Source organism: Populus trichocarpa, chromosome 4 (assembly GCF_000002775.5).
Source record: "Populus trichocarpa isolate Nisqually-1 chromosome 4, P.trichocarpa_v4.1, whole genome shotgun sequence".
Taxonomy (NCBI): Eukaryota; Viridiplantae; Streptophyta; class Magnoliopsida; order Malpighiales; family Salicaceae; genus Populus; species Populus trichocarpa.
The window spans coordinates 9,936,356-9,963,838 of NC_037288.2; the positions used below are offsets into that span (position 1 = coordinate 9,936,356).

Genomic DNA, 27,483 nt, shown 5'->3' on the forward strand with positions numbered 1-27,483 from the left:
TGATTTGATAGCATCGATTAATATTTGTATGTTAAGAGTTGATGAAATTCATTTCAGGAACTTAGTTCTTGTTAAAAAGAAGTATTCAAGTGATTTTGATAGAAACGTATTCAAGCATAATTAAGTAATTATGAGTTACATTTATATAAAATTCTAAGAAAAAATTAGAAAATTGCTCAATAAGTTCATTGTTTTAGTATAATAGCATAATCCAATTAAATGGTTTACAAATATAGATAACATACAAACTCTAGTTACGTTAATATTATTATGTAACTCTTGTTCACTAATGTGAACTTAACGAACATGTTTTTATTAGCTAATATTAATGCTAATGTTGTTATTTCTATTCCACTATTAAACCTTCAAGTTACAAATGTCTCTCATCTAAGCTAACTTATTGATCATGTCATTTGATTCTTTTGCATGTAACAATACATTTCCTTTTAAGATTATATCCTCAAGAATTAATAGTGAAATTTAGAAAATGGATCCCTGACTCTTCTTTTTTTACTCTCTTTCTTTTGATTTTTTTTGTTTTTTTATTTTTTATTTTTCTTTTTATAAATCAATATAAAAGAAAAATACAACAAAAAAGAATGAATAATTAAATAAAAAGGTTTAAACTCTCCCAATTAATTCCATTCTTTTTTACCCCTCACAACATTGAGGCTGATAGGAGAGATGATGTGAGGGAATTCAATATAGTGGAGAAAATAGTGTTAAGGTCTCCTTTAACCAAAAAAAACTTTAAGCATGATAGGAAAAAAAAGAAGAAGAAGAAGAAGAGATTGAGATTGAGATTGAGAAGAATTAAAGCAAACAAGAGAAGATGCAATTCTACATCAACTATAATTTCATCCTCCTACCACTTTTCCAACATAATTGTAATATATAATAGTTTAACTATCCATGTAACTAACAAACTAACAATTCCCACCAACTATACAGCTACTTCATTAAATTTTGTAACTAACAACTAATTTAATCCTACATAGGTATTATTATTTAGCATAAGTTTTTATTAGCTAATATTAATGCTAATGTTGTTACTTGTATTCAACCGATAAACCTTCAAGCCATGTTGATTCTTCTACGTGTAACAATACCATTCCTTTTAAGATTATCATTAAGAATCACTAGTGAAATTTAGAAATTAGATGGCTAACTCTTCTAAATTTTCCCATGTGGAATCCTTCTTGTAAAGATCACATCAATGGATTAACCCCATTGTAACTGCTACGTTACCCTTTTTCATATCTTATCAAAAATAGCTATTGGACTAAACTTAACTCTTTTATGCTCATCATATTGCCTTCTTTCACATTCTGGACTTCTTTCCTGACCTCTTTCACTTCTTCTATCATATGTATTTCTTTCATGGCATATTGATGCCTAGGTGCACACTTCTCCAACATTGCTCTAACCTCCTTCTCTGATCATGTAAATTTTTAGAGTTTTGTCTTGGGCTAGGAGGCTATTCTTTTTTAGAATGGTTAAAAGTCTTTGGTGGTGGTTGACATGGTTGTCGATCCATGCTATATGAGTGAGCAGTTATTATATTGAATAAGCTTTTCTTTACTATTGCATTATTTTATTCCTCTTGCCACTTGACTTGTTCAAATGTTTGCATCAATGTTGTTAGCCTACGGATTTTGGGCATTGGCTTGATATTTTCACTAAATCCACTGATAAAACTAGAAACATATTAGGATTCAGGTAGTGAAGGGTTTAAGGCATTCATTAAGAACTTAATCTCCTCAAACCTCTCAACATATTCGTCCTTACCCCTATCTTATTTAGCACATGTGTTTATTATCTAATACCAATGATGTTCTTGGTACATGTATCATATTCGTCCTCACCCCTATCTTATTTAGCACATGTGTTTATTATCTAATACTAATGATGTTCTGGGTACATGTATTCTATTATTAAGCCCTAATATTTTGGATTCCTTACAATTTTACTGTTTGCCTTCTTCAATTAGACCCTCGAATTTTAGGGCTTTCTACAAAGTTGTGCTTGGTTTTGGATTTCTTCAAAGTAATCCTCAATTGAATTTCATACTTCAAATTTATTTCAATTAAGCTCCTGATGGCACCAAAGTAGCCTTTCACAGCTTAATTTGTATCCCTAATCTTTCAATCTTTGCGAATTGATCTAAATTAGACATTCAAGCTTTATTTTTTTTTCAATTGAGTCCTTGATTGAATTCACAAAACCCATTAGAATTATAATTAAGTCCATAGAATTAATTAATTCTGCCAATTTTTTCCCATTTGACTTTCAAACTTAATTTTTACTTCAATTAAGTCCTTAATTAAATCAATTAAACCTATTGAAAATTTAATTAAGTCCTTCAACTTAATTAATTCTTTTAATTTTGGTCAAGTTTGGATTTTAACCTTAACTTTCTTTTCGTTAAGTCTTTCTTCAGTTTGTCTTGTCAAAATATCACAATGTGACTATTCTTCTGACTTTTTGACTTGTTAAAGCTTATAGACTTATCTCTTTGTTTTTCAAAAATATTTTTGGATTTTTAATTTCTTATTATTTTTAGATTTTTAAATAAAAAAATGAATTTTTTTATAAAACAATTTTGAGAGATTCAAAATTGGGTTATGATATCAAGCATCAACCGAGTGTCATATTTTTTTTCCTCGACACCGCAGAACCCTATATAAACCCAACTAAAATAAACCAGCAAGTTTGATCCTAAAACAACCCAATTTAAATGGAATAAAATGAAAGTAAAACTTGAGCAAAAAATATATTATTACAATCCTGAGCTCAACCCATTAGGTTGTCTTATGAGAAAATGAAAATAAAACTTCATATTTAAATACATAAATATTTATATCAAATACTAAAAAAGAAGTAACAAAATGGTTATCCAAATCATATAGACACTTATTCTTGCATACAAGTTATACTAGTACAATTCAAGGTAGAAAAGAAAAGGTTGAAGTAACAGGTGCCAACGCTACAATAGCAGCACAATAGTTCCAAATTTGATCACCCTTAGCTACAATAAAAGTTACTTTTTCCTTTGACACTTTTGAAATGAATAGTTTTATAAAATCATCATGGCAAGCTTTTTCGGTTGTTATATGTTTTTGGCAACAATATTCTGATGAAGTCTTGTTGGTGTATATACTATTAGAGATTTCTATTGCACAACGTTTTGTCACCTTTGTGTGGCACTCTTCCAAATGTTGAGAAAGCTCTGGATTTTCTTCATTAGTATGAATCACAAAACCTGGTGTAATGATAAGTATACCGATAAAAAAATATTATTGAGGAGATGTTTTTGCCAAAACTTCCCATGTTTTTTACAGCAATATATTCTTGTGCTTGGACAAAAATTTGATGGATGCAAATAAAATAATATCATGCAAGTCAAATTTATAGGTAAAAAAATACTTCAAAACATTTTATTGATTTGATAGCATTGATTAATATTTGTATGTTAAGAGTTAATGAAATCCGTTTCACGAAGTTAGTTCTTGTTAAAAAAAAGTGTTCAAGTGGTTTTGATAGCAATGTATTCAAGCATAATTAAGTCATTATGAATTACATTTACATGAAGACTAATTCTAAGAAAAAGATTAATAAATTTAGAAAATTGCTCAATAAGTTCATGTTGTAATATAATAGCATAATCCAATTAAATGGTTTACAAATATAGATAACATACAAACTCTAGTTACATTAATATTATTATTATTATGTAACTCTTGTTATTTAATGTGAACTTAACTTATGCAGTACCTTAACTGTAAGTAATAAAATGCTACAGCACAGTAAAAAAATCCTACAGAACAGTATAAGAGATTGTGAACAAGTTTTGGAGTTCTCAACTTATCGCGTCTAACTTCTATATATTTCATGGCTCCCAAAGGCTTTGTGAAAAGACCGGAGCTCTTCCAAGTTGCCCTAGCCTGCAACTCACTTGACTCAGTCACCGACTTCTCTCTCCCTCTCACCTTCCTAGACATTGCTTGGTTGAAATTTCCTCCAACTCAGCAAATTATATTTTAGAGAAGGGACAACCTTCTTCAATTTAGTAATCCTCCCCGGGCTCAAAAAATCACTCTCCTCAATTTAGAGATGGGACTTTTTGATGGAGCAAAGGTGAGACTACGTGGATTGGCTTCTATAGAACTAGGTGCAGAAATCATTGGGGTTACTGGATCCACCCGATGTAACTTGTTTGTGTAAAGTTACTACAACCTTAAAGCATGTAGTAGAATGATGCTATAAAGTTTTGCACTCTTAATCATAATCAGGCTCGGGTTTCCTTACCAACAGACCCATGCCTTGATGGTTAGATTACAAGAATCTAGTGGCCATATCTGGCCGTGTTCCAGCATCTGTGGCAAGTTAGGTTTATCATCCAATAGCAGGTGCTACTCTATAGGTTTTCATAATGCTTTCTTAGAACCTCAGAGTAACTCATGTAGAAAATATTTGCAACTAAGTTTGTTTCTAGAATTTGAGATTTATAAGAACCCTAGTTTGTAAGTAATCTTAAATTGTTCTTGGAGGCTTCCATGAGGGAGAAAGTTTAGATTGCAACCCTAAAAGTGAGGTAACTGGCCTTGGTAAGTAATTATCTAGAGGTTAAGTTAAAATTCTAAATATGCAGAACAGTGGTTATGCCAGCCCATTGCTCCAAACAGAATGTCCAGAATTCCTAATTCATTTCAGATGCTGTTCACTAACCATTACTCTCAGCACCATCATATTGCTTATGCCATCATCAGCCTAAGCATTCTAACTTGCATTGCCATCTTCCCAAAAGCATCTTTTATAGTTCTCAATTAAAGAATAGTACCTTGCATATAGACCGACAATTTCCAGATCAACAATCTACTTACAGATTTCAATTTAAATGTCTAACAAACAGATAGAACAATGCCAAGTGACCTCCAAAGTCCACAAACCCATGTCTATTGCACAATTCTTATCTTTGGAGCAGTTAAGTTAAAACAAACAAGAAGAAAAATATTGGAGTAATAAAAAGTTGCACAAAAGATGTAACAAAACTAAATGAGAAAACTAAATGATAGATGAATTACTATAGTGAGACTCGCCAAATTTAGTCAAAAGGTTCTTGCATGAATCATATAGCAAATTTTAGCTTAGTCCAAGAATCGATGAGATTTTCGCTTCCATGGCCCCCCTTAAAAAGCATTGTTTAACATACTTAGCTTCCTCTACTTCAGATGACGAATTTTGCACTGCCAACTAGAAATTCATCTTAGATCTGTTCCCAAGTATATATGCATATTATTGAAATCTTTGTCTACAAACACCTCCCTTCCTGCAACTAAATTGGGGGTATTACTCTAGAAAATTTGATTGCCTTGTTTTCAACAAAGTTTGTTATCAAATGTCAAAGTTTAACATATTTCAATAAGTTCAGATGTAAACACAGACGTTTTTAGACAAAGAACTAAGATAAGAGGAATTACAGTTAATATAGAAGTTATGTAACATGTCAAAATACTCATAGCACAATATGTGAATCGCTAGAGTTCGTCAAAAATATTTCATTCAAAAGAATCATTTCTGCGTGTACAAAACCATTTTGGTTGAATACAGCACTTTGAAAGTGACACCTAATGATCGGATCCAAAATTTTGGTAAATGGAAGTAATCCAGTATGAACACTTACAGCTCATTGCTGTCTACCTGGCCGATGATGGAGCAGGACCGGTATTCGTCTAAAGGCCAAAATTGCATGTCTGAACAAATTCCATATCATTGTCTACATATTACTCCAGAGATTCTTGTATTGGTTCATTGCAATGTCAAGCCAAGGTTTCATGTTTCCATTACAATGAATGACAGCAGCATTGTTGATCTCGTCCACAACGTGTGCAATAAAAGTCAAAGGAAACTTAACCATTATAATGAATGACAGCAGCATTGCATCATTGCTGTCTTGCACACGTTGTCTCCAACATCTTATGTCTATCTCTTTCATTCCAACGTGGCTTTTATTGGACACGTTGTCTCCAAGATCATTTTGAGACCAAAAAAAAACCTACCAATGTCTAGAACCTGTCTATAGGTAAATGCTCATCTATATTCTTGTTGCATTGAAGGCCAGCCTAACCATAAATATCATGTATTGCAGAATTTTGAGTTGAAACCATGGTTCCATAAAATACATATTTTTTAAAGAATTTAGGTAAGTATCTGAGTTGGCTCGACGAAGGGAAACTATTCAATAATTAATGCTAATGAATTACCATGATGAATCATATTGTGAATGACATGGAGAAATTGTTGTCCATTATAGGATATTTAGATGAGATCCTGTTTGAAAGACAATATAGAAGGATAGACTCCCAGTACAAGCAACAACCATAAAAACACTACTGTATTTTTTAAAGAATAATCTTGATTTGTTATGTGTGGTTGAAATTAAACTGGTGGTTATTGATGATGGTGTTATTAATTCCATTTGGGGTGTATTTCTAAATTATGGTTTGTTATTCATCATGAGGGCTTATCCAATAGTTTATCTAACAATTTACTCTCTGTCTGGAATTCATCTACTTTTGATGTCCATAATGCTTTTCTGGCTATGAATGGTGGGATAATTCATATTAAATGTAATTTTGTTCAAACTGTGCTTTCAATGACAATTTTATGAAAGAAGATTTATGGAATCCTTTTGAGGAATTGAAAGCCAGCATCTCAAAACCATGATGTCTTATGAAACTATTTTTCCTAATGATTGCAAACGTGGGACAACTACCAGATGTCATATGAAAGCATTTTATGACTGCAAAAATGCTTTTGAATTGCCAGAATTACTTTTACTAGGTAAAAAGTTCACCTGATCTAAGGGAAATTGGCCTTCTAAATTCACTTCTAATCATAGACCTGTTCATTGATGATAGATATAACTAACAGGGGTCCTAAGCCTTTTAGGATTTTAAATTGCTGGTGGTTGAGATATGATTTTAGAAAAGTTTTCCAAGTTTTTCAGAGATCTAGTTATAAAGGCTTTTGAAGTTTAGGGGTTTAAATTGAGGAGGAAATGAAGGAAATGGCTTAATTTGTAAATGCATCCTTAGTTTAATACGGTTGTTTGATTTGACTGAACAATTGTGATGAACTATTGACAAAAATTCTTTATTCTTGTCAAACACTGAAATCCTAATCCAATAAGGGTGATTATTGTGATGCCGCATAAATGCGTCATTATATATAAAACTTAGAGTTTTTATTTTTTTTCCTTCGGTATCATAGTAAATTTAATTATATATGGAAGAAGAAAAAGATACACACAGTGGCCGAAAAACACATCGTCTAGGCTAAATCCTATAAATTAGGGTTTTTAATTTCAAATTTGGCAAATTTCAATTTAATACCAACTCTTGCAATTTCTTTTAATTTCACTCATAATTGCCTTGTGAACTCTTTATTTTATGCAATTTCACCCTTGCTAAACTCAATTGTCATCACTAAAGTTAAGTGTCTTTTACAATATGGTTCTTGGTTTTTGATTTGTTCAATTAGACCTCCAATTGACCATCAAACTTTTATTTTTTTTCAATTTGGCCTCTGATTTCACTGATTTCAAAATGTTTTGGATTCAATCAAAATAATTAAAGATACCCTCGAAAAGTTATAGTTAAAGGAGATCGTTGAGATTCAGGATTTTAGATCAACTAAGCTAAAAAGAAAAATAGTTGTGCAGGAGAATAGGTGTGAGAATATGATTCTCTTAGGAGCTAAAGATAAAGACCAAGGTTCTAGTTAAATGGGGTCTTTAGATTGAGATTTCAGGTTAACCCCACCAAAGGCACATTCATAGTTCTGGTTAAAAAGGATTGTCAGATTGGGATCTCAAGTTAGCCAAAAAAAAATTCAGATTTTGGTTCTGGTTAAAGTGAATCATCGAATTAGAATTTCAGGACAACCGAGTTGCAGATAGAGATTTTGGTTCTAGTTAAAAGGAATCGTCAAATTGGGATTTCATGTTAGCTGAACTGTTTTATATTTTTATTCTGGTTACAGAGGATCATCGCTAGATTGGGATCTTAGGTTGACCGAACTTTTAGCAAAGATTTTGGTTCTGGTTAAAGGAGATCGCTAGACTAAGATCTTAAGTTGACTGAACTTTTGACAAAGAATTTTGTTCTGGTTAAAGGAAATCGCCAGATTAGAATTTCAGGTTAGTAGAGCTATTTGAGATTTTTGTTTTGATTAAAAAGGATCGCTAGATTTGGATCTCAGGTTGACCGAGATGAAGATAAAAATTTCGGTTAAGATTAAAGAGAATCACTACATAGCAGTGCTGTCGACATCATCCTCGCGCAACTAAAAAACCACCCTCTCATTGTCGACCATGATAACCATAGCTTGTTTCAGCCAACCACGTTGTCCCTCACCAACACCTAACCAACACCTATTTACCCTTTTTCCTGAGCAAAATGGTGTGGCTGAAAGAAAACATAGGCACATTGTCGAAACGGCTCGTTCTCTCTTGTTGTCTGCTTTTGTTCCTAGTGAGTTTTGGGGAGAAGCTGTTCTTACTGCTGTAAGTTTGATTAATACGATTCCATCTTCTCATAGTTCGAGTCTATCTCCTTTTGAAAAGTTATATGGGTATGTCCGTGATTAATCATCATTTAGAGTCTTTGGTTGTACTTGTTTCGTTCTTCATCCTTATGTAGAACGCAGTAAGTTATCCTCTCGATCCGCTATTTGTGTCTTTCTAGATTATGGTGAAGGTAAAAAGGGGTATCGTTGTTTTGATCCAATAACTCAGAAACTTTATGTGTCTCGTCATGTTGTCTTCCTTGAGCATATACCTTTCTTTTCTATTCCATCCAGTACTCATAGCCTGACTAAAACTGATCTTATTCATATAGATCCTTTTTCTGAGGATTCTAGTAATGATACCTCTCCCCATGTTCGATCAATTTGTACTCATAACTCTGCAGGTACTGGTACTTTACTCTCTAGCACACCTGAAGCTCCATTCTCATCTACAGCCCCTCAAGCTTCATCTGAGATTGTGGATCCACCTCCACGTCAGTCCATCCGCATTTGTAAGTCCACAAAACTACCAGATTTTGCTTATTCTTGTTATTCTTCATCATTTACTTCCTTTTTAGCTTCTATTCATTGTCTCTTTGAGCTCTCTTCCAATAAAGAGGCAATTCTTGATCCGCTTTGGCAGCAAGCTATGGATGAGGAACTTTCTGCTTTGCATAAGACATATACTTGGGATCTGGTTCCTCTACCTCCTGGTAAGAGTGTTGTTGGTTGTCGTTGGGTGTATAAGATTAAGACTAATTCTGATGGGTCTATTGAGCGATACAAAGCTAGGCTGGTTGCAAAAGGATACTCTCAATAGTATGGTATGGACTATGAGGAGACATTTGCCCCGGTTGCAAAAATGACTACTATTCGTACTCTTATTGCCGTAGCTTCTATTCGTCAGTGGCATATTTCTCAGATTGATGTTAAAAATGCCTTCTTGAATGGAGATCTTCAAGAAGAAGTTTATATGACACTCCCTCCTGATATTTCACATGAGTCTGGATATGTTTGTAAGCTTAAGAAAGCATTATATGGTCTCAAACAAGCACCCCGTGCTTGGTTTGAGAAATTCTCTATTGTGATCTCGTCTCTTGGCTTTGTTTCTAGCAGTCATGATTCTGCTCTTTTTATTAAGTGCACTGATGCAGGTCGTATCATTCTGTCTTTATATGTTGATGACATGATTATTACTGGTGATGACATTGATGGTATTTCAATCTTGAAGACAGAGTTGGCTAGATGATTTGAAATGAAGGATTTGGGTTATCTTCGATATTTCCTAGATATTGAGGTAGCATACTCACCTAGAGGTTACCTTCTTTCTCAGTCGAAATATGTTGCAGATATTCTTGAGCGGGCTAGACAAACTGATAACAAGACTATAGATACTCCTATTTAGGTCAACGCGAGATACTCTTCTTCTGATGGTTTACCTTTGATAGATCTTACTTTATACCGCACTATTATTAGGAGTTTAATATATCTCACCATTACTCATCCAGATATTTCATATGCTATTCATGTTGTTAGTCAGTTTGTTGCTTCTCCTACTACTGTTCACTGGACAGCTGTTCTTCGTATTTTGCGATATCTTTGGGGTACAGTTTTGCAGAGTCTTTTACTTTCGTCCACCTCTTCCTTGGAGTTGCGTGCATACTTTGATGCTGATCATGGTAGTGATCCCACATATCGCAAGTCTGTTACCGGGTTCTGTATCTTTTTAGGTGATTCTCTTATTTCTTGAAAGAGCAAGAAACAATCTATTGTTTCTCAATCATCCACCGAAGCAGAATATCGTGCCATGACATCTACTACCAAAGAGATTGTTTGGTTATGTTGGTTACTTGCTGATATGAGAGTTTCCTTTTCTCATCCTACTCCTATGTATTGTGACAACCAGAGTTCTATTCAGATTGCTCACAATTCGGTTTTTCATGAGCGAACTAAGCACATTGAGATCGATTGTCATCTTACTCGTCATCATCTCAAGCATGGCACCATTTCTTTACCTTTTGTTCCTTCTTCCTTGCAGATTGCAGATTTCTTTACCAAGGCGCATTCCATCTCTCGGTTTCGTTTTCTGGTTGGCAAACTCTCGATACTTGTAGCTGCCGCATCGTGAGTTTGAGGGGAGATGTTAAATAATATTTATGTAGTCTTATTTAGCAAGGGTAGAATAATACTTTCAGTTTAACCTATATATACTTTATTTATATTTAGGTTAAGATTAAGCACTCATAATATACGGATCATTTAGAATTTTAGCCCTCTTTTTGTGTTTCATCTTAATTATTTTAACATTTATGTATTCACGGTAACATAAAGACTGTAATTTGTACTTTTTATTGATATTGAAAATAATTAATCTTTTATATGTGGATTCACACTAGCAATAATGACACTAACACGACCTTTAATTTATATACATTCCTTAATATATTATATGTGGATTCGATTGTGTAATATTTAACAGATTTACCATAAAACCCCTTACGTGCCAAAAAAGACTCTACATTACCAAATCTCATGTTTTACCTGCTTTTAATTTGGCTATGACCAAAGAGTATAAAAAACACATTCAATTGGGATGTGGCTGCTGGATTAAGTTGAAAGTAACCGACAAATCACAAGTACAAGAGGCTTGACTTGACTAATTCAGCAGAATTTAATTACGATGGAGGGTCTTTGTTTTAAAGTTATGTGATCGAATCTAGAGATGGGGCATTGAATTCAAGCTACGATAGCGATTCGTCTACCCTACAGGCCGCTGTCGAAAGTGGTCCTACGGATAATGTTAGAGCTTGAAAGTACGAAGAAATTACGAGGGAGGTCCTACGGTGCCAATGGAGATATCCAAAGTCACCCCTTTTGAATCACGCTTTATGCCTAGATTCAGTCTCAACTAGTTGAATGCTCGAAATCGATGACCAATGGAAAATTATACGATGGTTTTTTAACAAACAATATCTCAAGGCACTTTGCTTTGTAAATTAGAGTGTCATTAATTTTAAGATGACAATGCTTAATTAATTAATTAATTAAGTAAATAACTTAATAAATGAAAGAGATAGACATAAGATGTTGGAGACACCGTGTGCAATAAAAGTCAAAGAAAACTTATCCAGACAAGATTAACCTTAAAAGTATCTTTAAAGTATTTATGAAGTACGTTTCTCCACGTCAAAATACACTTCATTCTTCGTCAAAATACCTTAAGTTACCTCGCAGCTCATGGTTGCATTATTTAATATTTGAAAGCAAGCTGGTTTTTCAGTAGTCAACGTACGAATCAGTTTCCTCCCGCAAAAACAAAACAACAAAAAATTCTTTCTTTTAAAAATATAATTTTTATTTTAATTTGTATATGACCAATTCTCTCAAAAATAAATTATATTTACATATTTTTATTATATTAAAAAAATCATAAAAACTAGTCTTATATATTTGCATGCATTTTGGATTTAATAACTAATTTATTAATATCATTAAAACTTTGTCTATATTTCAAAAATATATAAAAAAATTATCTTGTTCCTTTTTAATATATGAGATTACGAACTTATACGTAAGATATATTTTTGATATTAAATTTAAAATACAAAAAAATCTATTTTGTTTTCTGTTAGTATCTGAAATTATGAACTTATACGTAAGATGTAATCCCTATATTAAATAAGAAGATGGTTCCTTTAATTTTTATATCCGTATTAGAATGGTTAGGTTTTTTATTAATTTTTTTTTATTAAAAAAAGACTTTTCTTTGATCACAAACAGAACATCGATCAGTTAAAAAATTTTGAATATAATTTTTATTGGGGGAATTAATCTATTGTCTTCGTGGAAAAGTTGAAAAGGAAAGATTTTAGGAAGCCACCACCAAGTGGATGGGTGAAAACAAAGAGTCTATTGTTATGGGACCCGGCAGAGGCAGCTTGATTTTGTATATTAAACAACATGTAACGAAATTGTTTAATTTTTATTAGAGTATGTAAGAATATATATATATATTGATTATTTGAAACTTCTTAGAAATTATGAAGTTGTGCGTTCTCACCAAGACAACAAAAAAATGGAGAAAAAGATAAGCATTATGAGATAAATTTGTCAAAGTCAAAGAAATTAATCCTTAATTTAAACTAATAAAAGAACAAAAAAAGTCAAGAAAATGCTGCTTGTACACGCTGGAAGTGCCCTATAAAATGGTCGTTCCATCCATGCCATCTTGCACCAAATTATCTCTACATCTTCATACATTCTATAGCTCTGTAACTCACCATCTCTCCTATCGAGGAAAAGGAAAAGCACAGAATCTCTGCCTCATTTACAAACTTGCGTTACATTCTTTTGTACCCAAACAAACCTCTGTTTCACACACTAAACCCAAGCCTTATTTATCTAAGTGCCAGCTTAATTCAATACTTAGACTGCAATGGGAAGCATTGATGACTTCAGCCGTAATTCTTTCCCAGATGATTTTGTATTCGGAACATCCTCATCAGCTTACCAGGTACATACTCTAAATTTTGCTGCCTCTAGTGCAGTAATTAGGAGGGGACAACAGAACATTATTTAAAATAATACTAGTTATGTTAATTAATTTTTCGTTATTATTTTATTATGATATGCAGTATGAAGGTGAAACAAACAAAAATGGTAGAGGACCAGCTATATGGGACACTTTCACTGTGGAACATACAGGTACCAATCTCTCTCATTAAAATTTGTACTTCCCTCGCTAAAACGTGGAAGAGAATTATGTTAATGTCCTCAGAAAACCACCATTATTAACTTTAAAAATAATATTATTTTCAATGTTTGCAGAGAGAATAAATGATCATAGCAACGGAAATGTAGCTGTTGATTTCTATCATCGCTATAAGGTATGGGAGTTCTTCATCATATTTTCGTTGTGGTTAGCTATACGATGTATATAAGTGTGATTGTTCTTAAAACAAATTGATAAATGTTACAGGAAGATGTGCAAAGAATGAAAGAAATGGGAATGGATGCTTTCAGATTCTCCATTTCTTGGTCTAGAGTATTACCACGTAAGTTTTTATGTTCTTTGAAATTTGTTCTTAACATAGTAATAGTAATGACACTAGCAGGATGTGACTTTGACATCTGTTGTGAATTTCCATTTGATATATAGCTTTCCATTGGATTTTTTTTTGGAAAATGCAGATGGCAGGTTAAGTGCTGGAGTAAACGAAGAAGGCATCAAATTTTATAACGATCTCATTGATGACCTCCTTAAGAATGGTTATAACCTTTCCCTTCCCTTCAATTAATCATAATATTTTGCCAAAAATTGATGCGAAAATTCTTATACAACAAATGGTTTATCTTGTGCGCTCCATCTGATTATATGATGTTTTGTAATAAATAGGTTTGCAGCCTTACGTTACTCTCTTTCACTGGGATACTCCACAAGCTTTGGAAGATAAATATGGTGGTTTCTTAAGTCCTAACATTGTGTAAGTAGCGACCTTTCGTTAATTATGCTTCAAATATCCAAACTTGTTGTAGCTTCGAAATATTATAATCTAATCTGTCATTCTGGAGACTTTGTGGACCTATGCTTCTCTAAAATTTAAAACATTCCTATAAATTTTCTCACATAAAACATTGATTTCCAGAAATGATTTCCGAGACTTTGTCGACCTTTGTTTCCAAAATTTTGGAGACCGGGTGAAGAAGTGGATTACTTTGAACGAGCCATGGATGTTCAGTGTTCAAGGTTATGACATGGGCACGATGGCACCCGGTAGGATTTCTGTCGTTGTAAATGATCCACACCGATCCTTAAACACTGGTGCCACTGAAGTGTATACGGTTAGCCATCATTTGTTGCTTGCTCATGCTGCGGCAGTGAAACTATACAAGGAAAAATATCAGTCATGTCAAGGTGGACAGATTGGGATAACACTTGTTTCTCATTGGTTTGAACCTTACTCAAACAGTGAAGCAGATCAAAATGCAACCAAAAGAAGCCTCGACTTCATGCTTGGTTGGTTCATGGATCCTTTAACTAATGGTGACTATCCACGTAACATGCATGATTTTGTTGGTGGAAGATTGCCCGAGTTCACTGCCGAGGAATCTAAGATGTTGAAGGGATCGTATGATTTTATTGGAATTAATTACTACACAACATATTATGCTCAAAATATCGATGCAAATTATCAGAGTGTTGGATTCATGTCAGATGCTCGTGCTAATTGGACAGGTAACTAATGATTGATATCTTTTCTTTATTATTCATCTTATTTTTTTTTTTCAATTACATAACATCAATTAGATGATGTTTTATGAATTATTAATTCATTAATTTACTTTGTTATTTCTTAATTTTGCAGGAGAGAGAAATGGAATCCCAATAGGTCCACAGGCTGGTGTAAAATGGCTTTATATTTATCCCGAAGGCATCAGCAGGCTTTTGAATTACACCAAAGATCTATACGGGAGCCCAACAATTTACATTACTGAGAATGGTATGGTTGAAATGAACGATCATACATTATGCTACATTGAAGTTTCTTAGTACTTCTCTAACACTAAGTATGTTCTTAATGCTTTATTTTACTGATTTGTTTTCAGGGGTTGATGACGTAAATAACAATGCTTCATCACTAAAGGAAGCTCTTAATGATCCCATAAGAGAAAAATCTTACAAAGACCACCTCAAGAATGTTTTGAGATCCATCAAGTGAGTTAATTTTTTTCATTTATTAACTAAAGATCATTGATAATAAGTTTTTTAATCTATAGCAACAATTATATTATTAAGTTACCACATCCGTCTAACTGGGATTCAATATCTATTTATTGCAGTGAGCATGGTGTTGATGTTAAGGGATTTTTTGCTTGGTCTTTAATGGACAATTTCGAATGGGGAAGTGGTTATGCTGTGAGGTTCGGCCTCTACTATGTTGATTACAAAAATGATTTGAAACGATATCCTAAACAATCAGTCAAGTGGTTCAAGCAGTTTCTTAGAAGAGACTCCCACAGTCCTATTCCACAGACGTATCCTCTGATTACTTCTAATGAAACGTCGAAAATTGAAGATAGTTTGGTTCGGGATGCTAAAAGGCCAAGAAATGCCTGAATGCCTTCGCCAGGATCTGAAGTCAAAGTTGTTAGCATCTGCAAAGTGGGATTTCACGGATGAAAGATAGAGCTCTCAGCAATATTAATTCAACAGAATTTGGTCACCACTTCATTCATTCAAGGCTGTGGTTAAGAATAAAAATTCATGGTTCTAGTTTTCCTTTGTTTTGTTTAATTATCGTTTCAGAATTTAATTTGATTATTTTACTGTTGTATCATTTTTTCATTCGATTATTGATTATGATTCGTTTAATAATAATACAATTCTTTTGCACCATCATTGTTTATGATTTGTTTACTATTTTTTTTTCAGAAAGAAAAATGTAATATTTGACCCTAAAAAAAAGAAAAAGAAATGGATGATCAGTGAAAACGAATACAAATGAAATGGACAAACCAAAAATCAAACCCAGATATGAAGAAAGTATAGATTAAAAGTTTACGAAATCTCCATGATGACATATTAAATGGCTTATTTATACAATTTATCACAACAACATAATCATATTAAAAAATAAATTTACTCCAACAAAATCATTTGGCTAAGAAGATAGTTTAAGAACTTTAATCAAGGCTAGCAACCAAGCTTCATTTGAATCTTTAATTCCAATATGAGTGGAGGAAAAATCAAGCCCCAAACCTTTATGATTGCGAAGAACCCCTTTAATATCAACCAATTCAGGTTTGCCAATAAAAGAACCATCAACATTAGATTTTAGCATATGACATTCATGGGGAGACCATTAAATGGGAGATTTAATACTCTTATTATTTGATTATTGAACCATGTTGGAGAATAATATAAATCATATCTTGTAACTTCACCTAATAGCTTAAGTTATTGGTTTGAGATGGTTCTTTGATATGGTATCAGAGCCTTGATGATCAAGCGGTCACGAGTTCGAATCTCATCATCTTCATTTATTTGATAAAAATTAAGCACAAGATAATGTGAATCTGTGCAAGTTCAAGCCCATAGGGTTTTTACTTAAGGGAACTTAAGTTATTGGGTTGAGATGGTTTTTTGACAAACCAAACTATTAAGAGAGATTAACAAATCAAGAGCACAATAAGAATAGACATTTAGCAAGAAATTCCAATCTTTGGAGGAACCAATCCTTTTCCATACACCATAAAAAGAATTACATGAATTAGGTTGTCCAGGATATTATATTTGCCTGAATAAACATAATTACAATTGGGTTTCCAAATTAGTTTATCATCAACTTCACTCAATAACAATATATCAGACAACTTATCGAATAAAGAATCAAATGAGTCAATCTATCTTCCTCTAGGAGCCATTCTCCATCTGAAATTTCATAAACACATATCCATATTAGATAACAAGGAAACCTAATCTTCTTATACACTAAATATTCTAGGAAACCAAAGAAAAGGTTTGATTTGTTTCTCAATATTCGCATCAATAGTGATTGGAATAAGGAATAAAAAGACATAGTAGATAGGGACATTATTCAATATTGTATAAAAGAAATTTAAGGGATCATGGGGTTTCTTAGTTGGTTTTTAATTCTTTAAGTCTTATTGCGTTAGATTTGTATATATAAACATTTATATCAAATTTTAGATTTTGCAGTAGTAGGTTGTCTTATGAGAAAATGAAATATAGTAAAAAAAGTAACAAAATGATTATCCAAAGACTTAAATGTTATCATGCAACATATAGATATTTATTATAGCATACAATTTATAATACTACAATTTAAGGTAGAATAGAAAGAGTTGATGCAATAGGTGCCAAATCTACAATAGCAACACAATGGTTCCAAATTTGGTCACCCATACCTACAACAAAAATTACTTTTTCATTAGACAATTTTGACATGAATAGTTTTTTGAAATCATCATGGCAAGCTTTCCCAATTGTTATATGCTTTTGACAACAATATTCTGATAGAGTATTGTTGTTGTATATACTATTAGAGATTTTGATTGCACAACATTTTGTCACCTTTGCATGGCATTGTTCCAAATGTTGAGAAAGCTCTGGATTTTTCTTCATAAGTATAAATTGCAAACCCTGCTGTAATGATAAATATACCGATACAAAATAAAAGTGTTAAGGAGATGCTTTTGCCAAAACTTCCCATGTTTTTTACAACAATATATTCTGGTACTTGGATAAAAATTTGATGGATGCAAATAAAATAATATCACGCAAATCCAATTTATAGGTAAGAAAATACTTCAAAACATTTTATTGATTTTATAGCATTGATTAATATTTGTATGTTAAGAGTTGATGAAATCCGTTTCAGGAAGTTAGTTCTTGTTAAAAAGGAGTGTTGAAGTGGTTTTGATAACAAAGTATTCAAGCGGTTTTTATAGCAAAGTATTCAAGCATAATTAAGTAATTATTAGTTACATTTATCACTACCACAATCTTTAGATTTACCGATGGAATTTTCTGTCGGTATTTGCACTACCATTCCGTTGGTAAAGAAATCACCAACAGAAAGTCTCTGTCGGTGAATCTTTCACCGGTAATTTTTTGTCCGTCGGTAATAAAAAAATATTATTACCGATGGATTTACTGACGGAAAAAGCAAGAAAAAAAATATTTCATTCCGTTAGTAATTCCCTCAGAAACAAACCGTATGTAATTCCGTCGGTTATTATTTAAAAATATTTTAAAAAATATATATTTTACAAAACTATAAAATAATTAAATTAATATTAATCAACACTTTATAATACTCAAAATGCTTGGAAAAAAGAAGAAAACCAACTCAAAAATTTTTGCAACAAATATATAACAAGAAAAAATAAATTCAACTAAAAAAATTCATACGAAATTTTTTAAAAAATCTTATAAATAAATCAACTAAAAATTGATCTCATATGAAAAAAAAAAATCCTACAACAACATTCATACAATTATTAAGAACAAAAACAATTAAAAATAAAATAAAAAACAAATATAGTGAAAAAAACATGAAAAAAGAAGAAATTTGTTTTTACCTTAATGTATTTGCAAGTGAAGCTAAGAAGAGAAAAAAAAAACAAATTCGTAAAGTATACTAATTAAAAACAAATGAGAAGAAACATAAGAAAGGAGAAGAAGACAAACCTGAGCATAGAGGAGAAGAAAAAGAGTTGAGGAGAGAAGAGAAGAAGAAGAAGAAGAAGAAGAAGAAGAAATGAGATGGGTCTGTTGTGAAATTAGGGATTCTAGACTTTTTATTAGGGCGTTTTACCGACGGATAATTAAATATCAATATTTTTAATCATTTCATCGGTGATTATATCTGTAATATTTAATTTAAATTTTGAATGTAATCAAAACTTTTCAGAAACCGCTAAATATCACCGACGACTTTTCAATCCATTGGTGATTCTGTCTGTAATATTTAATTTAAATTTTTCAGGAAACCGCCAAATAACACCGAAAACTTTTCAATCTATTGGTGATTTTGTCTATAAAGAACAGTAATTAACAGTGCAATTGGAAAGTGAATAGTTCTAGAGCTCTTTGCAAAATACCGACGGAATGTTCCGTCGGTGATTCCCTTTGTAATTAACATGATGAATAGTGTTGACAATTTACCAACGATTTTACCGACGGAATTATCGACGAGAGTTTAATCATTCTGTCGGTAATTTCGTTGGTAAAAATGGCACGTCATCATTTTTTTTCTTTGTTTTAATTATTTTTTTCGCACTGTAATTCCCTCAGTAAATACTGAGGAAATCTTTCCGTCGGCAATTTACCAACGAAAATATTCCCTCGGTATTTTCATTTGTATTTATCGATTTTCTGGTAGTGTATAAAAAGACTAATTATAAGAAAAAAGATTAATAAATTTATAAAATTGTTCAATAAGTTCATTGTCTTAGTATAATAGCGTAATCCAATTAAAGTGTTTACAAATTTGTAGTTAAAATTACATTGTTTGGTGATAGATTAAATGTGTTGGGACATTAGAAAATCGGTGACGAGAATTCATGTCTCTGGACGTCAAAAAAAAAATCAGTAACGAAAAGTCATGTCTTTTGGACATTGAAAATCATCGATGAAGTATTGAGTTAATTGGACATTTAATGTTAGTGTAAATAAATTCTAATGTAAATGACAAGCAAGAAAATAAAATACATCCATGGAAATTATTTACGGAAGTATTTGATTTTGTGAATTTATGAATATTATGAATAAATTGAAAAGATTTGAATATTGATTTAGGATGTTATATAGGAACGTAAGAGAAGCATTCGAAAGGGGACCCAACTTCTGAGGAGCTTGTATAGTAGAAGCTTAAGGTAAAGGTCATCTCCCTTACCTAGCTTGTAAACTATTAAACTATTTTTATAATGTTAGTTGGATTTATATCTATATGTGATGTGAATTATCTATTGATCATGAGAACTAGCGCCTATAAGGCAAGAAATTGGATATAATATAAAATCGACTGTAATGGTGGAATTATAAAAAGATGTGTTGAAATACTAGTTTATGATTTTATTAATCGACCCTTATAACGGTAACACATGTAGGTGCTTGAAACCGTTACATGACTAGTTACCTGGTAATGGGACTAGTGCCCAGTAATGAACGGATGAACTAGTTACCCGGTAATGTGACTAGTGTCTAGTAAAGAGTTGTGGAACTAGTTACCTAGTAATAGGACTAGTGCCCGATAATGGGTTGTGAAACTAGTTACCCGATAATAGATCGAGCTAGTGCCCGGTAATGGATGGTGGACCCAGTGCCCGGTATTGGGCGGTGGACTCAATTACTGGTAATGGGCAGAGGAATTAGTTACCCGATAATGGGCTAGTGACATCACTTTTTCTAATGACCGGGATATGTAATTTAAGTTAAATTGACGTGTGTGGTGTTAATATTATCGGGATGACTGATTTGTTGAACTATAAATGGAATGTTGGATGAAACGTAAATGTTAAACAAAAGTAGTAAATCGTGTTTATGTTATGGATTATTGAAGAAATAAAAAATTAAAATGATGAAGATTTAATCCTTGTGAATGATAGAGACAAAGACCGTATCATTTGGAAAGTAAGAATAGAAGTTCATTGATTATAATAGGTGTTGTACAATTGAGGAATTCAATGGTATGGATGTGATGTATTTTATATTATTTGATGAATTGTAATTGATACAATTTAACAATCGTGTACTATGCACATGGAGGATGTCAAAGAAATTATGACTAATAATGTAAATATGTTGTATTGAGGTTTTGTGTTGTTGATGACATGATAAAAATTTAGTAGTAATTATGATAGTGTAATAAAATGCTAATAGTAGTGATGAAACGACGTACGACAATAACTACCAATTGTTCTACCTAGTGTACAAGATCATAGAGTGCTTGGATCAAACATTGAAGACGCACATATACAATTTGTTATAATATTTAAAATCTAAAGAAAATGAATTACTAGGGTTAAAATTTTTGTATTCTAGATACGCGGTATTCAACAACAAGTAAGTTGGTTACTATTTAGAATGATGTGAGAAAGTAAATGAATAATTGTATAATTAGTCAGCCATATGAGTGATGGATAATGTAATTTGGCCTTAATGATGGTGGCTAAATGAGATTAGGTTGTTGAATTAAATAGATTGATTAATTGATGTATGTATTGTATTCATATTATTTAAAGATGAAACTGATATGAATATTGTGAAAATGATGGTAGGTTCCATGATAAGGGGAGATTTTACTGAAAATCTAAAAGAAACATTAAAATGTGCCAAAATTGGCACAAGAAATATGTAAGTTGAATATATTTATAAGCCAAAAATGGACCGGAAACATAACTAGTTTGACGATTTATATGGATGAGCCATAATGGGTATAATAGATGTTGGGATTAGAATTGACATAGAAATAGAGAGAGAGAGAGAGAGAGAGAGAGAAATCACATGATAGATATTATAACAAATTAAATGTGCTCGTGACGTGAGGTGAAACGAGACGCAAAATGAATATGAGGTGTAGGGGAACACAATATGGAAACATTAAAATGAATCCGATAAATTAATAAGATGAAACAAATGCATCATATTGAGCGAAGCTAAGCTAGATTGTAAATGTATAACTCACTACAAGGTGACTATGATAGATTGATGTGTATAATGATGAAAAGATAATTCAACTTTAGTTAAGGAGAATATACCAAGTCTGAGAATTGATACAAGTTTGAGAAGTTCACAAAACAATTTAAAGAAATGGGTTTTTGTTTGTATTGTTAGTAATCTTTAGCAATTACATTGATGAAAATGCTTATTATGATTTTTATGGTTATGTGTGTGTTTTAAATATTTTTTCCATTGAAAGCCTCAATACCTCTTAAGTGTCATTGGGCAATCTAACCTTCCATTGGGGAGGGACTCTTGTATTTTAAATGAATACTTCTAGAATAATTTATATATACATATGTATGTATGTATGTATGCATGCATGGAAACCTTATTAATGTGTAAAGATAAATTGTGTATTATTGTATTGATTGATAGAATTATTAGATGGTGAATAGAAACTATCCTAATGTTATATTCTAAAAAAAAATGCCTTTTTTCTTAAGTTAAGGCTTAAAGTTTCTTATGATTGTATTAAATTACAGGGTATTGCATTATTGTTCCTTATTTGTACAACTAGGATATTTGCAATGATTCTCTCAAGATTCCAACAACACTACCTTGGTTTAGATCTGCTTCTAGAAAAGGTCTTTGAACCAAAGATTATATAACTCAAATATCTCTCAACAAGATGAACCTAAGCTCTAGATTTTAGAGGAAAATTAAAGCATAAAAAAAACACTAAAAATGAGATGAGGAATGCGTAAAATCTAAAAAATTCAAGTTAAAAGCTCTTCCTTCACCCCTCTTTTATAGTGAGTTTTGGAACCTAAAAGGTTGAAGAATTAATTCCTACTATTATCAACATTTAATTAGCCACCATAAATCAAGAATTAAATCTAGAAAAATCAAGTGTTCTTTAAAAGAAAAACCAAAATTTTTTCTAGATTAATTTCTCATTCACCTATAATATATATAATTAAAATAAATTTCTATAAATATTTATATTCTCACTAGGATTAGGGGTGGTGGTGTGTGTGTGTTGCTTGACAAAATTATTATTGTAGCAGTCTCAAGGTAATAGTGAAATCTCTACAACTCTACGTACATAGGATAAATTGCCGAAACATGTAAATTCTTGTGTCATGTGCGCTTTCTTTTTCTTCCTTCTTGTTCTCTTTTGTTTCATCTCTCTACGGAAACACGTCCTTAACAAGAGAAGCTAGATTGACGACTTCAGCAGCAGTACAACACAAGGGCAATAATATTCAACTGATGGCTGTCAGAATACTTGAAACCCATAATATATTGAATAACAATTATGTAACATAGAAAATTGATCATCATCTCACTTACAGCGTCTAGTAATCTATACAACTATCCTCTTTATTAATGTTCTTTTAGTTGTCTTTTATTGTCTACTATCCATACTCAGAATTTCAGACTCCACCAGAATTTTTCTCCCTTGCTCAGCTCCGCGTGAAAGAATAATTCCAAAATAGCCTAATTAGCATCAGATTTATATTCTTGTAAAAAAACCACCTGCATTCTTCATAAGACCGCTTTGCAACTTCTAATAAAATTAAGGTTTAAACTTTAATCTCCTCCAACATTTTCTTGAGAAGTCCATATTGCAGCTAATGTTTAATTAAATAGAAAAAAACTAATAGAAAGAAAATCCAGAAAAGAAGCTAATTAAAAGACGATATTCCTAGACCATGAGATCCGAAGCTCGGCGATCATCATCTTCATCAAGCATGAACCTCCTCCAATACCAATGTTGCTTCCACACTCTAGACATCTCTTCAATGGGGATGTTCATCGTCTCAGGCAAAAAGAAAAAGATGAAGGTACTCATGATTGCCACAAAGATTGCAAAGAAGATGAACAAACCAAATTTAAAGTGGCAAAGCATTGCGAGGAAAAGCTGAGCTATGAAGAAAGTGAATAACATGTTGACTGCCACGGTGATGCTTTGCCCGGCTGATCGAATTTCTAGCGGAAATATTTCACTTGGAACTAGCCATCCCAATGGCCCCCATGACCACGCAAAGGCAGAAACAAATATGCAGATACACGCTACAACTATACCGGCATACCACTTTGGCAATTCAATCACATCTCCAGATGTTCCAAACTTGGATCCGATTAAAACTGCTAGCGCAACCTGCACGTGTAACATTAATTTACATAAGATATCAAATTAGTAGTAGTAGTAGTAGTATATGTAAACCAAACTACAAGCGAACAATTTTATCTCCAGGCTACAGATAATTCTTAATTACCTGAAATACAAACATTACAGCTCCACCTGAAAGAAACAGAGATCTTCTTCCAGACTTATCACTGCCATAGATTGAAACACCGGTGGCAAGAATGTTAACAGCGCCAGTGATAACTGTGGATAAGAGGGAAGCATTATTTTCAAAACCAATACTTTGGAGGAGAACAGGAGCATAGAACATGACCACATTCATCCCAGTAAGTTGTTGGAAAAATGGAATAGCAACAGCCATGGTCAGTTGCGGCCGATACTGTCTCTTAAGGATTCTAGTCCAGGGATGCTCCACTTGCTTGGCTGCCTCACTGGCCGTGACTAAATCTTGAAACTCAGCCTCAATTTCCTTGTCATTAAGGCCACGTATCTTTCTATGTATTTCTCGAGCTTTTTCAGCTTTCCCTTGCTCTAACAACGAGTTTGGAGTGTCATCCAGTTTAAGTGCTGAAAGACAGATGAGGGCTGCAGGAATGGTCGCTCCGCCTAAGCTGTAACGCCATGCTTGGTTTCCAGCAATCTTAGGTGTCAAGTAATTGACAAGATTAGCTATGAAAATGCCAATAGTGATTGCTAGTTGGAACACAATGTTGAAAGCACCACGATGTTTTTGTGGAGCCATCTCGGAGACATAGAGCGGCACAGACTGATCGATATCAAAACAAAAATTTACAATTAATTTAGCATATAGAATGCATGATATATAGAGCTCCGATGAAAAACATGATGCCACCAAAGAGCATTGATCTTTTTTTTATTATAGATAGAAGGGCTAATTACCTGAGTTGAAAAACCAACTCCAACACCTAAGAGAATGCGACCGGCGATGAGCATTGAGAGGTCCACAGCACCGGCATTGAGAGCAGCTCCGATGAAAAATATGATGCCACCAAGGAGCATTGTTCTTTTCCGACCCCACGTCCTTGTGATATAAGAAGCTCCAAAAGATGCAATTAATGCAGCCAGGTATAATGAAGATGTGAACAAGGTTAGCCCCATATCGTTAAACTTGCAATATTGATTAGTGGATGTATCTAATGCTTCCTTACGATAAACATCTGGGAAAAATTTATTCAAAAAGGGAGCCATAGACGTCACACCACCCGAGATACCAAGGTCGTATCCGAAAATTAATCCTCCCATGGCTCCTAGCACACAAGCATTTACCACATGCCGAGTGACCTTTCCGGGATAGTTTTTAACATCACCGGCAACAAAACCACCAGCACCCATTATTTGAGAGCAAAGTAAGCAGTAAGCAAAAGCGAGAAACGAATATTGTGCTAGTGATAATGAATGTTGAGAAGGTCGTAGCTATTACCTTGTATTTATAGTGGTTAGAATCTACCATTACATTACAAGGAATTAAACGATCTCTTTTTCGATTAGGATTTGGATTATCTAATCCAGTCCGGTTTTGGCTTTGAACAACCGCCCATGTTTGCAATAAAACCTTAACTTACGAATATTCTATTCACGATCATGTGAAAAAGATTGAACGAATAAAATAAATAGTGAACGGATCCTGGGTACAACGAGGAGGGATCAAGAGACGGATAGGGGGGAAGGGTGTTTGCAAGTTGCAGAAAGCATTGTATGGTCTTAAACAAGCATCACAGTAAATTGTGTTTATGTTATGGATTATTGAAGAAATAAAAAATAAAATTGATGAAGATTCATCCTTGTGAAGGATAGAAGACCGTATCATTTGGAAAGTAAGAATAGAAGTTCATTGATCATAGTAGGTGTTGTACAATTGAGGAATTCAACGGTATAGATGTGATGTATTTTAAATTATTTGATGAATTGTAATTGATACAATTTAACAATCGTGTACTATGCACATGGAGGATGTCAAAGAAATTATGACTAATAATGTAAATATGTTGTATTGATGTTTTGTGTTGTTGATTACATGAGAAAAATTTAGTGGTAATTATAACATTGTAATAAAATGCTAATAGCAGTGATGAAACGATGTACGACAATAACTACCAATTGTTCTACCTAATGTACGAGATCATAGAGGGCTTGGATTAAACATTGAAGATGCACAAAAACAATTTGTTATAATATTTAAAATCTAAAGAAAATGAATTACCAGGGTTAAAATTTTTGTATTCTAGATACGCGGTATTCAACAACAAGTAAGTTGGTTACTATATAGAATGATGTGAGAAAGTAAATGAAGAATTGTATAATTAGTCGGCAATATGAGTGATGGATAATGTAATTTGGCCTTCATGATGGTGGCCGAATGAGATTAGGTTGTTGAATTAAATAGATTGATTAATTGATGTATGTATGGTATTCATATTATTTAAAGATGAAACTGATATGAATATTGTGAAAATGATGGTAGGTTTCATGATAAGGGGAGATTTTACTGAAAATCTAAAAGAAACATTGAAATGTGCCATAATTGGCACAAGAAATATGTAAGTTGAATATAATTTATAAGCCAAAATTGGACCGGAAAACATAACTAGTTTGACGATTTATATGGATAGCCATAATGGGTATAATAGATGTTGGGATTAGAATTACTAGAGATAGAGAGAGAGAGAGAGAGAGAAGAGAGAGAGAGAATCACATGATAGATATTATAACAAATTAAGTGTGCTCGTGAGGTGAACGAGATGCAAAATGAATATAAGGTGTAGGGGAACACAATATGGAAACGTTAAAATGAATCCGATAAATTAATAAGATGAAACAATACATCATATTGACTGGAGCTAAGCTAGATTGTAAATGTATAACTCACTACAAGGTGACTATGATAGATTGATGTGTATAATGATGAAAAGATAATTCAACTTTAGTTAAGGAGAATATACCAAGTCTGAGAATTGACACAAGTTTGAGAAGTTCACAAAAAAATTTAAAGAAATGGGTTTTTGTTTGTATTGTTAGTAATCCTTAGCAATTACATTGATGTAAATGCTTATAATGATTTTTATAGTTCTGTGTGTGTTTCAAATATTTTTTCCATTGAAAGCCTCAATACCTCTTAAGTGTCATTGGGCAATCTAACCTTCCATTGGGGAGGGACTCTTGTATTTTAAATGAATACTTATAGAATAATTTATATATACATATACATGTATGTATGTATGTATGCATGGAAACCTTATTAATGTGTAAAGATAAATTGTGTATTATTGTATCCATTGATAGAATTATTAGATGGTGAATAGAAACTATCCTGATGTTATATTCTAAAAAAAAAAATACCTTTCTTCTTACGTTAAGGCTTAAAGTTCCTTAAAATTGTATTAAATTACAGGGTATTGCATTATTGTTCCTCATTTGTACAACTAGAATGTTTGCAATATTTCTCTCAAGATTCCAACAACATCACCTTGGTTTAGATCTGCTTCTAGAAAAGGCTTTGAACCAAAGATTATATAACTCAAATATATCTCAACAAGATGAACCTAAGCTCTAGATT

The 27,483-nt window shown here is 32.5% G+C and overlaps 3 protein-coding genes and 1 long non-coding RNA gene across 5 annotated transcripts in view; 2 read left to right on the top strand and 2 right to left on the bottom strand.

Annotated features, from left to right (window-relative positions):
* LOC127905228 (uncharacterized) overlaps positions 1-5,864 on the bottom strand; it is a 32,730-nt gene extending 26,866 nt beyond the window's left edge. Inside the window, exon 1 of the long non-coding RNA XR_008059029.1 lies at positions 5,628-5,864. This is a non-coding gene — a long non-coding RNA (uncharacterized LOC127905228). The remainder of the gene's footprint in view (positions 1-5,627) is intronic.
* A 6,940-nt stretch (positions 5,865-12,804) lies between these two features.
* LOC18097640 (beta-glucosidase 12) overlaps positions 12,805-27,483 on the top strand; it is an 83,397-nt gene continuing 68,718 nt past the window's right edge. For both annotated transcript variants that reach the window (XM_052452323.1, XM_052452324.1), the window contains exon 1: positions 12,805-12,960. The gene's annotated coding sequence lies outside the window, so the exon portion shown is untranslated. The remainder of the gene's footprint in view (positions 12,961-27,483) is intronic.
* LOC18108095 (beta-glucosidase 12) lies at positions 12,957-15,964 on the top strand. Its single transcript, XM_024591264.2, has 10 exons — positions 12,957-13,081; positions 13,203-13,272; positions 13,396-13,454; positions 13,547-13,622; positions 13,759-13,836; positions 13,964-14,051; positions 14,214-14,803; positions 14,934-15,068; positions 15,175-15,283; positions 15,409-15,964. The coding sequence occupies exons 1-10, from the start codon at positions 13,004-13,006 to the stop codon at positions 15,683-15,685; spliced, it is 1,560 nt and encodes a 519-aa protein (XP_024447032.2). The 5' UTR covers positions 12,957-13,003; the 3' UTR covers positions 15,686-15,964.
* LOC7468396 (sugar carrier protein C) lies at positions 23,223-25,302 on the bottom strand. Its single transcript, XM_002305943.4, has 3 exons — positions 24,810-25,302; positions 24,040-24,675; positions 23,223-23,921 (listed from the first exon to the last, which is right to left on the bottom strand). The coding sequence occupies exons 1-3, from the start codon at positions 25,260-25,262 to the stop codon at positions 23,466-23,468; spliced, it is 1,545 nt and encodes a 514-aa protein (XP_002305979.3). The 5' UTR covers positions 25,263-25,302; the 3' UTR covers positions 23,223-23,465.